The sequence below is a fragment of the Xyrauchen texanus genome, chromosome 16 (genome assembly GCF_025860055.1).
Source record: "Xyrauchen texanus isolate HMW12.3.18 chromosome 16, RBS_HiC_50CHRs, whole genome shotgun sequence".
NCBI lineage: Eukaryota > Metazoa > Chordata > Actinopteri > Cypriniformes > Catostomidae > Xyrauchen > Xyrauchen texanus.
The window spans coordinates 38,266,693-38,283,735 of NC_068291.1; the positions used below are offsets into that span (position 1 = coordinate 38,266,693).

Below are 17,043 nucleotides of genomic sequence, written 5' to 3' on the forward strand. Positions count from 1 at the left end.
GCTGGCCGGCCATACTGAATTTCTGGTTAGAATTTAAAAACTTTGGACAAAATCGTGTAAGTTAGATATTGTTATTTAAATTACCAATGACTAGTGTTTTAAACAAACTCGTGATATATATGAACGGCTTGATCTATCCTATATCTGTCTAATTTATGTACAGAATGACATTTCTTAAGCAGATTATATGTTGTGTATTCCTCTAAATAAATGTTAATTATTTAAGAAGGGCCAGCTAAAGTATCACTCTATTTAAATGTATAATTGAGCTAGAGGGTTGTGTCATTGCATGGTTGTTGATAAAGTTTACTTCATTGAGTTAATTCACAGAGTCAGGTCAAGTTGTGTGTTGTGAATTTGTTTAAATGTGACAAGTGTAAATCAGACAAGGCAATGGGATCTCTTGTTATGTCAAAATCAAGGACTTGTATGAAGCATTTATGCACATGGGTTGGCATCCCCCTATACCTCAGACCTGCTCTGACTGGCTCTCCGAAATATAACATTCTTCATGCAAGCAGATTTGTCATAAAGCCACACATGCAGTTTTACTGCACAAAGGGAGACAAATCGGCACAATCATTCAGCAGAGCTGCCAAAGAAAAAGGCTTCACTCCTAGAGCAAGGCCTGCATTTCCTAATTCAGTATTCACAGCTGGCACGGCCAAAAGAACTGCTGAGTATCTGAAAAAGCGTGCTGGGACAGATAAAGAAGAACTGTCCAATAATTATACTGCAAAGGCACGAGGATCTTCAAAGGTTGCACTCCCTGATCATCCACTGACGATGTCAGAATGGACTAAATTAAAAGAAGCTTCCTCCAAACCTGAACGCTTTGACTTACAAATGATGGAAGGAATGCTAGCAGCTAGAGTGGACGTCAACATCGCCAAATCTCTCTTGACATATGTGGCTCAGGAAAAAGGCACTCTTTCCTATGAACTCCTCTTGAGGTACCTCACGCTGTGTGTGATGGGTGGGCACCACTCTGAGGTATTTGACACGTATGACATAATGAGAACTTGCTTTAAGACCCTCGACACTGGAGCGTCATCCCTGTTTATTAAAGGTTTTAGTGAAACAGAACGCTGGAGGGAGGCGCTTTCTGTGTTGGGGGGCATGAAAAAGGCCCTCCCGCCATCTTCGAGGAACTACGGTGATGCCATTGCCGGAGCGACTCTTCATGGTGACATTGAGACAAGCTGGATGCTGTATGGGGAGCTCCTAGAGCTGGGTCTCACTCCTCATCAGAATACCTGGCAGTGCCTGTTTCAGAGTGGAATCACTCAGCATGGACAAGAAGACAAATTGTTTTCTGTCCTGTCATATATGAGAGATAATCAGATCTACCCAGAAGAGCCGTTGATAAAAACGATCAAATCTTGGTTTGAGAGGTACTTTTTTGTTTTCTTTTTTTATACATTACATTGTGTTAAAGAAAAAAATAAAACAGAATTTCAGATCTCTAATATTATATTTTTATTGTGTGCATCTGCACAGCTTAGCAGATCCGAAATGGAGAGGAACGTTTTCATTTGTGGCCCCCAGGTATAAGTATATCTACCTTCTTGTTTTGATTTGTTTCTATTAGTTTTTATAATGTTTATTATATATTGTTGATCATTTTTAAAGGTGTATGCTATGTGTTTCAGTGGAGAGTGCAGGAATTGCAAAGCAGCCTTGGAATCCATTCAGCTGACTAAGGAAGAGTATGCTGAGCTGAAGAACAAAGTGATGAAAGACGTGTTAGAAGGCAGTGACATCTTCAACAAGACTACTCCAGAGGTTTGTCTCCAGAGTACATCTCTCTCCTCCTTTTGTTTAATCAAAGAGTTTATTAACCAAAGCTAATTTAAACTATGCTATCTATAGACAGTTAGGTAGACAGACAGACAGACCCCACAATGTTAACAAGACATGTGTACATGATAAACCATTTTCTGATATGAAGCATTAAACATACATTTTAGTGAATCAGTTTTTGTAAATGAACCTCTCTGAACCATCCTCTCCCTTTTATATGAAGTAGTGGAAAGTCTGATTCATTTTAGTGAATCGTTTTTTTCTGAGGGTTCATAGATGAATCAGTTTTAAAAGACGATTCATTTGAGTCTCGTGCAGAGCACCATTTAAACTGAAGTATGTAACTTTTTTAGTGTTAGAATACTTTCTTTAAAATACTATCCCAGCCTAATATGCAGAGACAACTACAAGTAAACCATTTCAAGAGTTAGTTCACCCCAAAATATAAATTCTCTCATCATTTACTCACCCTCATGCCATCCCAGGTGTGTATTACCTTTCTCAGCAGAACACATTTGAAGAAAAATATCTTGGCTAAGTAGGTCCTTAAAATGCAAGTGGATGGACACAACCTTTAAAGCTCCAAAAAGAACAGACAGTCAGCATAAATGCCATCCATACGACTCCACTGGTTACATTTGTGTCTTCTAAAACGCAACGTTCGCTTTTGCTGGAAAAAAGTATCAATATTTAATAACTTATGAATCATAAGTCATCGTTTCTGGTCAGCAGCAGTTAGCAAGTGACATAATCGGGTTAGCATGTTCACACACCCGAAAGAGCAGCACTGTTTACAACTGAGTAGGAAAAACGCTGTACAGAATCTTTGTTGGTTTTGGATTAGATCAGTATCTGTATTTGTATCTGTATATTTACTCACAATGGTGTGTTTCTGTGTTCATCCTGAATGTCTCAACCGAGAGAAAAAACGTGAGATTACATCCATAATATGTCAACGCCATAATATGTTACACGAGACCTTTTAAGGACCTACTGAGCTAAGATATTTTTCTATTTTTCTTCAAATGTGTTCTGATGAAGAAAGAAAGTCATAAACACCTGGATGGCATGAGGGTGAGTAAATGATGTGAGAATTTTCCTTTTTGGGTGAACAATCCATTTAAAGGTTAATTTTCTCAAAACTGTAAACATTGTCGCTGTGGCCCCATGAAAATTCCTGTGTTTGTTTTAAGCGACCTGCTTGGACCCGCCCTTACAATGTTACTCAACCAATGGCGTGAGATGGGGGTGGGACTATCTTCTTTGTTGATCAACAGCAGATGAGGGGCGTATTCAAAAAGCTGTTTTCAAAACAATTGTTTGTTTTTTTTACAATTCCATTCGGTGGCGCTAGTTTTGCAGAAATGACATACTTCAGCTGTGACATCTTTGTATTTGAATATCTGGTTTAATATTTCTGTTCACACTATGGTTTTGATTCTTTAATAATGGTTCTTTGTAGTTTAATTATTTAGTGTCCATGTATCTGTTTAAATGCTATTTAAAGCTTTAGTTATACAGTATATTTTAGAAATAGAATATAGGAACGTCCTACATAAATGCTAATGTTTCATATCACTCTGCGGTCTCTTTCTTCTCACAGTAATTGCAAGTCAAATCGATATTCCATTTATTTATTTGGTAAGAAGCCATGAAATTAGTAGGATAATATACTGTCAGCCAGCTATCTTTGCATAATAAGCCCCTTCATAGTGATACAAGACCTAAAATGTACCCCAGGCATGAGGTCTCAATAATTATAATGGCATTACTTGTTGACTCCACTAGACGGCAATAGTGTCCTACACACCCTACACTTACATTGCCTAGATTAGAAACTGATTAAACATGTTTATCATAGATCATATACTGTACGCTGTACATTATTTATTCTTATATTTTGAGTATTTCATTTACTCCAAAATAAACATGAAGAAATTAATTAACAAAAAATATAAAACATGAAGTGAGAAATGTTTGACCCCTCTTGAAACATGGCAAAAATAATGCTGAGCCCAAACTTCCACATTTTTTAATACTTTTATTGTCTGTTTCCAGTTGCCACACAGACATGCAATTTTGACTTGGTAACTAAAGTGACATATTTACTTGTGCAGGACCAAGCTAGCAACAGGCTGCAACTGCATGATATGCAAGCTGTGTAGCCATCCAGAATAAAAAGATGTTCTATGCAGTTTGAGCTGCGTCTTAAAGTGAGTCTGTCCCCTGAATTAGATGATGTTGTTGTCTAGAGAGGGGTGCTTTTTAAGTCTGTGGGTTCTATAGATGTCAAAAGCATGTGATCCTGTCTAGTTCCACATTTAGCTATGGTGTTGGGGCTTTCCAACACATGTTCCTTCATGTGTCTGTGGGTCCCCCAGTTTTAGAAAGCCCATGAATGCAGTTCAACCGAAGACACAAGGTCACAAGGCAAGCGACTCCACCGAAATTCCATTTCGCAGAGAGAACAGTCATGTTTGTTTGCAAACACAGTTCTCACACATTGGAAACTGGTTCATTTTCCAAGTACTGTCTCATAAAGGGGTATTTTTATACATCTTGTGGGAAAAATGCTATAAAGAATGTCTAATTTGATCTTGCGCATGATGCTGAGACATGGGCATTGCTTGGGCACATATGTGCTCTTTGCAGTCGTAAAAGGCAACACAATGGGCTTTCACATTTCAGTCCTCAAAAGCAGCTCACATGAGTGACCCTGGAAAGTCCCTGCCTGTCTGTCTGTAGAGCTGCATGGACTCTTTATGGAGTGAAACAAGCACAGGACAGTTAAAACACCCCCAATGCTCTGCAGAGCCATTTAACAACCCCTGGCTTTATTTATATTCATTTTGCTTTCAAAAGAAAGGCACAAATGTTGTGCTTTTGGGTAGTTGACATGAAAAGCAAAGCATTGTAGTGCAATACTGGATCAGAAACTATTTTAAACAGCATGTATCATACAGCACTGCATATGGCTAGTTGACTTATAACATGTCCATGGACTTTTTTTTATTATTATTATTTAAGATTTTAGGTTAAACGTTATATGAATGTGTAAGGGAAAGTATATATCTGAGTAGTGTATATCTATATCCTGTTTTTCATTTTTTTAATACATCTTTTTCCCTTCAATAGTTAATGACGTTTCAGTTCTTAAGTACAAATATACCATGTAGTATCTTAATTATGAGATCATAAAAGCTACATGCATATAAATTCTTTTTTTTTTTTTTTTAACCTTACATTAATTGAGAGACTGCATTAAAGAAGAGTATTCTTTAAAAACTCACTTTTCACATAACAGGACTATATAAGTAAAAATGCCAATAAAAAAGGTTGTGAAAAACTTTAAAGAAATAGGGACTGTGTACAGCAACTAAAATAAACACTTTTCCTTATACATTCATATACATTTTTAACCTCAAATCTTAATTTTTATTTAAAAAGAGTTAAGGTCAACAACCCTTTTAGGCTTATTTTTTTACAGTGGAACTTTACTGTGGTTATGCATGGTATATATTTTAACACATTGATTCACAAATCTAAAACCATTTTCATTGCTAATTGATAAAGTCCCTTTTTGGTTTCCTTACACTCAGATACCCAGATTTACAGGTCAAGCGTGAGCTGGGGAAGCCTGTTTTTCTCGTCTCAATAGGAGTAAGCTTGTAATAAGGAAAAGTACGGGAACTGCAGAAGGCTTTTAATTCATTTCTGCCATGGGGTACGGTGTGGTTTCCTCAAACTCCAGAGCTATTAATCTTTTTGTTCTCCATTTATTTATGTTTCACGGCCTTTCATTTTATCGGAATGTCTTGCATGCTTTAAACAAAACATAGCAGGTACTTCAGTGGATTTAGAAAGTTCCTTTTCATTTGTTTTAGTTTTAATTCCTATAAAAGTTGGCGTACACAATGCGTTAAGAATCTCTCATGGCTAGACAAGGTTGTTCCGTTTGTCTCTTAAATGGGCCATTGTTTATGTGCAGAGAAGATACAAGAACACAATGATTACTTTCAGGTCTGGATTAAACTTGTTTTGAATGTGCATATTCCCCCGACACACCCATTGTAGGTACACAAAGTTCTGCAAGGCGAACTGGTACCACATGCACGTGACCCCTTGACACCATTGGGGAATCCCCAGCTTTCACATTCAACTTAACCTCTCCATGGCCACAAGTGAAGGCAGCTTAACAAAAAAACAGTAAAGCACACTACGCCATGCAAATGTTCCATGCAAATTGTTAAAACAAGGCATCACGAAACAACATGTGTTTTATTAGTTTCGTCCCATGCTGGAAGCACTAACCCTACTTATTGCTGAAAGTTGAACAACCTCTAATCACCAACTGCTAACCCCCACCAAAAGCAATTAGGAATTCCCCAAATTTTTAGCCCTCTGCCCCCTTCTCGCTGACTTTTGTCCCTCCCCCAATCTTGCTCTCTCTAGCCCACTTGCATAGATTGTATTCTTGAATTAACAGGATGTTTAACATGCAAAGTAGCTGCAATTAAACACAATCTGCTGTTTGAGTTTTTTCTGTATGTGGGGCTAAGAACCGTGGGGTTTTGCATACAGGTGAAACTCGAAAAATTAGAATATCGTGCAAAAGTTCATTAATTTCAGTAATTCAACTTAAAAGGTGAAACTAATATATTATATAGACTCATTACAAGCAAAGTAAGATATTTCAAGCCTTTATTTGATATAATTTTGATGATTATGGCTTACAGCTTATGAAAACCCCAAATTCAGAATCTCAGAAAATTAGAATATTGTGAAAAGGTTCAGTATTGTAGGCTCAAAGTGTCACACTCTAATCAGCTAAACACCTGCAAAGGGTTCCTGAGCCTTTAAATGGCCTCTCAGTCTGGTTCAGTTGAATTCACAATCATGGGGAAGACTGCTGACCTGACAGTTGTGCAGAAAACCATCATAGACACCCTCCACAAGGAGGGAAAGCCTCAAAAGGTAATTGCAAAAGAAGTTGGATGTTCTCAAAGTGCTGTATCAAAGCACATTAATAGAAGGTTAAGTGGAAGGGAAAAGTGTGGAAGAAAAAGGTGCACAAGCAGCAGGGATGACCGTAGCCTGGAGAGGATTGTCAGGAAAAGGCCATTCAAATGTGTGGGGAGCTTCACAAGGAGTGGACTGAGGCTGGAGTTACTGCATCAAGAGCCACCACACACAGACGGGTCCAGGACATGGGCTTCAAATGTCAAACGTCTTACCTGGGCTAAAGAAAAAAAGAACTGGTCTGTTGCTCAGTGGTCAAAAGTCCTCTTTTCTGATGAGAGCAAATTTTGCATCTCATTTGGAAACCAAGGTCCCAGAGTCTGGAGGAAGAATGGAGAGGCACACAATCCAAGATGCTTGAAGTCCAGTGTGAAGTTTCCACAGTCTGTGTTGGTTTGGGGAGCCATGTCATCGGCTGGTGTTGGTCCACTGTGCTTTATTAAGTCCAGAGTCAACGCAGCCGTCTACCGGGACATTTTAGAGCACTTCATGCTTCCTTCAGCAGACAAGCTTTATGGAGATGCTGACTTCATTTTCCAGCAGGACTTGGCACCTGCCCACACTGCCAAAAGTACCAAAACGTGGTTCAATGACCATGGTATTACTGTGCTTGATTGGCCAGCAAACTCGCCTGACCTGAACCCCATAGAGAATCTATGGGGCATTGCCAAGAGAAAGATGAGAGACATGAGACCAAACAATGCAGAAGAGCTGAAGGCCGCTATTGAAGCATCTTGGTCTTCCATAACACCTCAGCAGTGCCACAGGATGGTAGCATCCATGCCACGCCGCATTGAGGCAGTAATTAATGCAAAAGGGGCCCAAACCAAGTACTGAGTACATATGCATGATTATACTTTTCAGAGGGCCGACATTTCTGTATTTAAAATCCTTTTTTTTTATTGATTTCATGTAATATTCAAATTTTCTGAGATTCTGAATTTGGGGTTTTCATAAGCTGTAAGCCATAATCATCAAAATTATATCAAATAAAGGCTTGCAATATCTTACTTTGCTTGTAATGAGTCTATATAATATATTAGTTTCACCTTTTAAGTTGAATTACTGAAATTAATGAACTTTTGCACGATATTCTAATTTTTCGAGTTTCACCTGTATATGTGCTTCAGAATTTTTAGTAGGAAAAATTCCAATGCTGCAGGCAGAACTGGAAGTGCTGGGCTCCAGCCACCTGACAGTCCAGAAATACTTGTGGTTTTGATAAGCATAGCCTTATAAGCATTTAAAAAAGTCTTGTTTATTGACTAGCTATTTGGTTTAAATTTACCATGTTGTTGTGCTGCAAAAAGTCATTTTCTAAATCAGTATTTTTGAGTTGTTTTCTTAAGCATCCTTAAAGGAATGTTCCAGGTTCAATGCAAGTTGAGCTCAATAACTTCAAAAAGAATTTGGGGCATAATGTTAATTACCTTGTTTATTTAAAATTAAAAGCAAAAATCGCAGTTACTGTAAAGCACTGAAGTACTACTGTAAACTTTGTTGCATGTTAACAGTTATAATGTTTTCATCTTCTGGCTATATTTTTGAAATGGTACAAATCCTGTCAATTGCTTATGGGGTAAGAAAGACAAACTTAATTCAGGATATATTCCCTGAAAACAAGTTTTATTATCTTACACAATCTAGCTTCTAGTAAATCTATGTTAAGCATATTTAGATATTTTAACTGGGAAAAACATACAAAAATACTTTTTTGCAACGTGTCTTCATATTTAAGGAAGAGCTTGCCAAGTTTGCAGTTCCCTCCAAGCAAAGCATTCTAGAAGCAAGTGTGCACGGATCTGTTTATCACTCACTAGTCAGCCAATTTAGTAAACAACCTCTGCCACTTTGTGTTTTTCTAATTAAAACCCTGAAGACAGACAGGCTAGGGAGTGGCTTGGCTCAGAGCCAGCTGGAAATTCCCTTATGTTTACAAGCTCTGCTATGGACAATTCTGGAGATATTCCAACCTCTTTTTTTAAGCCACAACAAAGGAAGAAGGAAGTGCTTGGATATTTTTGGACCTGCATTTCAAGGGGCCCACCTGCTTTTATGTTATTTAGCTAAATACAACCTGGTCACGGTTATGAACGTGAGCCAGACATGCTCAAGCTCTATTTATTGGTAAGACATCTATTGTACACCTGTGGCAAATGCTTGAATGTCCCTTGAAGAATAAGCATGTGTTGCCTGTCCTGGGATGAATCAGCTTAATTGATATTAAGCAAAATTCTGCAGTATTACACTAACTAGATGCAACATGCAATTAAAGCCGTCTCTTCCGTGTTATGTGCCTTTGCCAGTACCTGTCAAACTTAGCAAACCAGTATCTAAGAGCTGCATGTTTCCTTGCACTTTCTGTACAGCAAAGCCCATACATATCTCAGTCCCTCACTCAATCTGATACGAGTTGCAGATGAAATGAATCTCATTGGTCTGATCACTAACAATGATGTCCAAGTCTCAGCTTCCTGGCCTTGTGGTTTACAAGAAACAAACCTGAATCTACAATGAATCTACACATTTAGACATGTGCTTCCTTCTATCTCCTGCTGATGGTAGTAGGTGGCATGCTAGAGGTGTGGTTGAATCACAATCGATTCTCTTTATTTAACCTTTAGCTTGGAATATGCATCAACACAATTACTAAGAATGACCAACAGATGTCAACTAAACAGGAACATGCATTCTCTTTCAGCTGCCCTCTGTCTGTGTCTTATGCAACTCTAGTTGGTTTGCTCTTGTGCAATGTCCTACACAACACCAATGTGAGTAAATATCCAGAGAAGACCAATAGAGACCCCATCCATCCAGGCAACTATCACTTTCTCTTGTTGAAGATGCAAGAGAGGTGCAGTCCACCTGCTTACTTAGGATCTCCAAAAATACCAAATCTCCAATCACCCCCAAAAGAATTGAAGTCAGATTAATTTACATCCTCTGTCAGCTGTCTCTTGAAATGTAATGTAAATATTAAGCATAGAGGACTTTCATGGTACATCTAACAATTAGCACCCCACTTAAGAATGCTTACTAGAGTTGCATTTTCAATTGTTACTTTGCCTTGTTTTTTTGTTAAAATGTATTTGTACATGTTGTATTTTATAGTGGTGTCATTGTAAAATCTAATTAGTTGACCTTAGATTTTTAAGGCGATCATTTGCATGCTTTTTCTAAGTAAACAAAGGCTTACATATTTGGCTCAATTAAACTGAACATCATTTTTTAAAGTACCATGAACTAGTTACAAGTTAACTTAACTCATGTGATTAAAGTGTCATTGTCATTTTATTTCATTATTTAAAATGAGTTATAGCCCATCATATACAGTATGAGGAAATCTCGGTTTGCCAAATGGCACATTGGATTCTCCTAAGTGTATACATCTTAGTGCACATAAATCTGCACTTTTGTGAAGTACAATTGAGTGGAGAAGAATGGCTTAAAGTTAACCAGCTCCAAGTCAAGTAACACTAGTCACCTTAATTGTAACTTAACACAAATCACAACTATCAACCAGCTACAACAAAACAGATACAATAGTCATAAGAATTAAAACTATGTACATTTTTAAATAACAATTATTATTTTTATACATAAGTTCCTTTGTTTTGACCAAACAAACATCATTTATTCAAGCACAAGTGCTTATGGGTATTCCACATAGCCACGATTTTTGTACTTAATATTTTTGAGTTAGGAGTAAAAAGTTCAAGCCAAAGCTTAAAGGCTGTATATATTTGCGAATTTGATATTTCAAGTACTGTTTAATTAGGACCACTTAAATGTTTTTATTAATAACAGCTTTTGGGTTTAGAGAGTAATGGTAACTTATTTAAAAATAGTAAGAGTAGTAAAAAATTAAGCTTAAGTTGAGTAAATTATTTTTGTACAATTTAAGATAACTATTAGTATTTACAGTGACATTTGTGCACAGTTTTATGTCTTAAAGGAATGTTCCGGATTCAATGTAAATTAAGCTCAATCGACAGCATTTGTGGCATAATATTTATTTGACTATGCATCTTCATGTTTATTGTCACGATTCCAATAATAACCAGCTGTTTGTGTTCCGTACAGGAGCTTGAAAGCTTTAAGAGTTTTGTGAAGCAGAGGCCTCCCTTTGATATTGTCATCGATGGTCTTAATGTGGCTAACACTACACCCAAAGGCACCCACTCTGAAACGGTTAGTGATGGGTACTACTCAACTGCTTTGATTTTCCAAGGAAAGTACTGATTTGTATGTGGGTTTTGGGTGACCTTTTTAATAAGTTAACTTCCTAGACAGTCAACCTAGTCTGATTTAAACCTTGAAATAGCTACAAATGATTTGAAGGTGGAACAAATAACTAGCTGTCCAAAAATAGGTTTGTTTACTTTTATGATAGATTGTTCAATCAGACTGTAAACAAATGTAATACAACCAGTTGGGTGGAGAGTTGTCATGCAAGGACTTTAGCTGGTGCCATGGGTACCATAAGGGGGAGATGTTGAGCATGGCTGGCATGGTTTACTTTCAATGCTGATGAAGAAGATGAGAGAAACGCACCAAACCCTCATAGTTTCCAACCAGATAGTGAAGACCCCTAAACCCATAAAACCCACAGCTATGGGGAATATTTTATGACTATGTAATATTACAGAGAAAATTGTGAAATTTGATGTGTTACACATCTGCCCTCCTACATGGTGGTGTCAATCTACAGGCAGTGGCATGTTTGCATTTGGGCTTGTTCCGTTTTAGTAAGAATCTAATGGCAACAGATAAACTGGAATGATTTATCTCTGTACCAAAACCCAGTAAAATGCCTCGCTACCTGCATAGACAGATGCCTTATAAGGCAGCATCCTAAGTAACCATCATAGAACTTCATAAGCGACAGATAAGGAATGCTCTGCATAGGTTGCACCACACAAATAGCGCTTAGCAAGGGAGACTCGACTCACAATTGATTTTATGTGCATTTAACATTAGCATGCTGCTAAGCTAACGGCTTGATATTCTAACAAGCATAAAAATAAATCACACAGACACACTAATATTGGGTAAAATAATACATTTTTAATTGCTCTGAAACAAGGATGTAGTCAAACATTCAATATTGGGAAAAATTTTAACAATCCATCATTGAAAACTCATATTGATCAACCGTTAATCCGAATATTGAGGGGACATATCAGATAGTTCACGAAAAAAATTAACATTTTGGGTGTTTCATACCTGTTTGACTTTCTTATCTGTGGAACACAAAAGGACATGTTTGTTAGATATTAGGCAGAATGTTAACATCAGTCACCACCATTCCTTTTTATTGCATATTGTTTTCATACAATGAAAGAAAATGGCGACTGAGGCTAACACTCTGCCTAACAGCTCCTTTTGTGTTCAGCGGAAGATAGGAAATCACACAGATTTGAACATGCAACATGAAGGTGAGTAAACAAGGACAGATTTTAAATTATTGGGTGAACTATACCTTTTAAATGCAGCCTCCATAGAGCAAAAGTATCTAGATAAGTATCTTCACCCACCCAACACACCCTCCAACGGCCATTGAACAAAAATCAAAAGGCATAAAAGTAAAAAAAATGCCATAGAGGACTTTTGTTATATTACTGGATAAAAACAACTCCAAACAGTTCACTTGCATAAAGCTATACATTTTGATGTAACAAGTGAACTTCCTTTACCCAAATCCCTTTGTTTTTCTGCCCACTCATCCGTGGCTTCCTGTTGTACGATTTTATCTCCTGCAGACAAATGTGACACTGTCACAGATGAATACAGATGCACCCATAGCACATGAACACTGAGGCAGGGGATTTTACGCTCATTTTGTTATGACTAACATCAGACATGTGCCTTTTGTGGTCAAGTTTATTTTTGGTGCTAACATTTACCCCACTTCCTTGCTAACACATTCAATGACATGCTTGTTATAACTGCTTGTCTCTGCACAGGCACATCTGTATGAACCCTGGCTGCAGGTTGTGAACATTAAGACTTAAAGGTTTAGTTCATCCGAAAATTATAAATTCTGTAACTGTTATCATTTGCTCACCTGCAATTTGTTACAAACCCGAAAGGCTTTCATTCTTATGTGCAACATAAAAAGAAATGTTCGGTTGTTAGTTGAATTAGCCCTTTTAAATTAACTTGTGGCCAAAGTTTATGCTTTGTTTACAGACCCAGTGACGGGACTGAATGCTATATATGCAGACAAATAATGAAAACGAATGTAAATTTACAAGACCAACAGGTTGGGAGGTCCTTGGTTTATTTAGGACTGCTTAGGTAAAAGTTACTGCAGGGAGGGGTTGAAGGTGATTGTGAAATAGTGGACACTGTTGTGTACGGTGCTTTCCAGAGTAAAATAGCACATCTGTGGCTCACTGTCCACTTCCTTATCATGAATAAGCAGAAAACTAGATCATACCTGTGATTTCCCCAGTCAGCACTTCCTTATGTCTGAAATAACTAAACTAGGGTTTGATAGACCAGAAGTAATAGTTTTTTAGTAGAATATTTCAGCTCGGTGGGTCAATACAATGCAATTATTGGGGTCCAAGCAGTTTGGAAAAGTGGAGAAACTGACCAGAATTGCCACATTTTAAAGAACAGATCTGTCAGGGGCTTGGTAATTTCATTACTATGTACTTTAGTTACTTTGTAAGTATTGTGTTTGCAGATGTGCATCTCTGATTTAATTTCTGACCACCATTTGAAGTTTTCAGAAAAGAAAACAACTTTTTCTAACTCCTCCTAGACGTTGATCCAAATGGCATGAAATTATTTTAGCACAAAAAAATAAAAAATAAATAAAAAGAGTAAGAATAAGAAGAAAATCAGTACAATTGCAATAGTGATCCAGTACCTTGGATACTGGGACCCCTAATTAGTCACTTCTGCTCAGACCAGGGAAGATAGACCTGAAGGAAAGTTACATGCTATAATATTAGTAATAATTAGGTCTATCTCATGAATAGTAATCTAAATATGGATAATTTTAGCACACAGTTTTAACCTTTAACCAACCTTTAGTAACTGCTTTTCTGCCCACGCTCTTTGTGTAAGAATGAGGGGGGTATAGGAAAAATAACTTCCTGTGTAATCCCCTCATGCTCTTTGTGCGAGTAAGTGACACAAAAGTAGGTAAAATCAACGTGAGCAAAAATAATTTCCCTACAGCTGACCTACTCGCATTCACATTCATTTGTAATGCCAAGGGAAATTCCTGCAAAAAAGTAATCAGAGACGCAGTTCAATTCATAGAAAAAATTATGAATGAACTGAATGTCTAACATCTCTAGAGTGGAAATGGTAAGAGGTCGCTGAGAGTGTGAATTATCTCCACAGTTGCTGGCTGTTGTCTCAGAGCTGGACCAGCAGGGCCTGAACATCCTGGTACTTGGCAGGAAGCACATGCTACAACCTTCCCGGAACTGGGATAGACAAAACATGAACATGATCAAGCAGAAAGCCCATTGCTTCTTCACTGAGAACATGTTAGTATAACCCTCTTTCCACAATCACATACACATACATTCTGTTCCAAAATGTTATTTAGTTCACCACTCTAAAATTACAATTCTGTCCTCATTTACTCTGAATTTCATTCTTCGTGGAACACGAGAGGAACATTTTTTATAGATGTGGGACGCTGCTCTTTTTGATCCATACTATGTAAGTAAATAGTGACTAAGACTAACATTTTCCACGAAAGAAACCAAGTCACACAGGTTTGGAACAGCATACGGGTGAGTACATGATGACAGAATTTTTATATTTGGGTTAAACAATCCCTTTAAAGGCCTCATATATGCGAAGGCTGTTCCAAAATGTAGCATGATTAAGTTGCCTTTTAAGGCAACATTCACACTAATACATTTTTGTTGGAAAACTCATTAATTTCATTACGTCTATGCCTCTCATCCACACTAGAACGGCATCTTCGTCCACCGAAAATGGAGCGTTTAGAAAATGCTCTCCATTGCCGCATACTTTGAATTCAACTTGATTATGAATATAATTAATTCAGTGACAAACGTATTAATAAAAATAGTTCTAATTTATAATCTAATTTAACCTCCTGAGACCCCACATCCACATGCGTGTACATTCCGTTTTGGCTTCACTATAGGCAATGCATAATTTAATTTAAACAGACTGATTTCAGTTCAGGAGACTCTAGACTGTCATTAAAGGGTTCAACTTTCAACGCACTGAGTCATGTGACTAAACAACATGTCACAGATCTCAGCAGAGGTTATCTTTGGGAGAAACTGAAACAAAACTACAAAAACATCTCATTCATTTCTGTCAAAATAGTGAAGTCTTTTGTTTCATCCGGTATGCCATTTAAAAAATGTCATTGATTTATTGTGAAACGGCACGCTGTTAAACACAATGACCATGTATGTGGACTATAGACTCATTTTCCTTAAAATATCCTATATTCACTGTGCATTATCACATCAATGGATGGATCCAAAAGCTGGAAAATGTTTGCTTTCAAAGTCTGTATACGGAGTTCGGACGATAATAAGGTGCATTTCAAACTGTTCTGAGACCAGTGCAGACAGACGGCACACTGAAGGTTAAGACATTCACTATTTAGGGAGCATTTACTCCTTACATCCGGTCAGAAGTTCAGTTTGAGGCTGCAGATGATGTTTGGATCACTTAACATGTTTGGCAGACATGGGATGATGGTAATCAGTACTTGGATTCAGAATTTATCCTTTTAAATGTATTGAGTTAAATTATATTATATATTATTTATGCAAATTTCTGATGTAATGTCTGTAAAGTCTAAATAACATGAATAACCAACACTCCTGTAAACAATACACAATTTGATAACAAATCAGACTTTCTGTTGCTTGGTATTATTTAAAATTTCACAACGTAGTCCCACTGTCCACATATGTGGACATAGATTTTTAGACGAAAAAAAAATCCTATTAAACCTATTTTTAAGATTTACGCATTTCAATTTCATAACAAAATTCATTGAAAAAAATCTAATTAAAACATGAAATGTTTAACAGAATGAAATGAATAAAACGTATTATTTATTTTATTAAAGAATACTCAATTCAATTTGATTGAATTTTGTTATGAAATTAAAATGCGTAAATGTAATTAAAAAAACAATTTGAGCAAAGGCAGTGTTGTTTCTTCTCTTGGATGACAGATCTGAGGATGACCCCTTCCTGCTGTATGCTGCTTTGTACTCTGGAAATCACTGTAACTTTCTTAGTCGAGATCTGATGAGAGATCACAAGGCCTGCATCTCAGACCGAGCCACCAGACGCCTCTTCTTCAAGTGGCAACGTGGTCATCAGTTGGTAATTAGTCATTACACACCAGGGAAAAAAGTTCGATTTCAGGTAGGCATGTATGCTGAGCAGATAGAAATTTAGTTTTGTACAAAAAAAAAAAGAATAATAATAATTTATACGCAAGCACAATTTATATTATCTTTCAAGCATAAGCCTTTAGAGTGGTTTTTAAAATCATGAGAAACATAAATCTAGTCAAGCGTGTCCAAACTTTTGACTGGTAGTGCACATGCTAATCATGATTGCTATTGTAAAACTAAAATAGGGCCATATTCTAACTTTAATGACTGTTGGCTTTACTATGTGCTTTTCAGAGGATCGCAACATACGATACCATCTTACAGACTGCTGGCAGCTCCTGGCACATTCCGTACGATGAGAAGGGAAGAGATAGAGCCACATATGAAGTGCCTCAGAGTTGGCTTTGTCTAACTCAAGAACATTAAGGCTTGAGTTACCCATAAGTGTGCTGACTGTAAAATAAATAATTGATTCCATAAACAATTCCAATTCTGTTTCTTCCGTTACTTTTATGTCAGTATATAGCAAGTATGTTTGCAAAACACACTGTAATTTTTGCTGCTTATGTCATATAATCACATAAAAACATTCTTCTGAGAGTAACTATAGGATTTTGAGTCTAAAGTCCAATTGCATAAATGCATGTTTTCAGTAGCAGTGATTATCCATGTTGGTTTATCTGGGATTAGATATACACTACCTTATGACATTTTACCATGGGTGTGCTATTGCAACACTTAAGTACCTGTATTTTAGTGGATGCATACTAAATAATCCGTTAGGGGATTGAGGATATCTACTTCTTCTTAATACTATGGCATTTGTAGTTTCTTAATGTCTTTAGCCCACT

At 37.1% G+C, this 17,043-nt stretch overlaps 1 protein-coding gene across 1 annotated transcript; it reads left to right on the top strand.

Moving 5' to 3' along the window:
- Nucleotides 1–5: 5 nt before the first annotated feature.
- Nucleotides 6–16,662, top strand: prorp (protein only RNase P catalytic subunit). Its single transcript, XM_052145866.1, has 7 exons — nucleotides 6–1,394; nucleotides 1,501–1,548; nucleotides 1,653–1,785; nucleotides 10,906–11,013; nucleotides 14,185–14,333; nucleotides 16,025–16,220; nucleotides 16,487–16,662. Exons 1-7 carry the CDS (start codon nucleotides 394–396, stop codon nucleotides 16,616–16,618), a joined length of 1,767 nt encoding a protein of 588 aa, XP_052001826.1. The 5' UTR covers nucleotides 6–393; the 3' UTR covers nucleotides 16,619–16,662.
- Nucleotides 16,663–17,043: the final 381 nt, after the last annotated feature.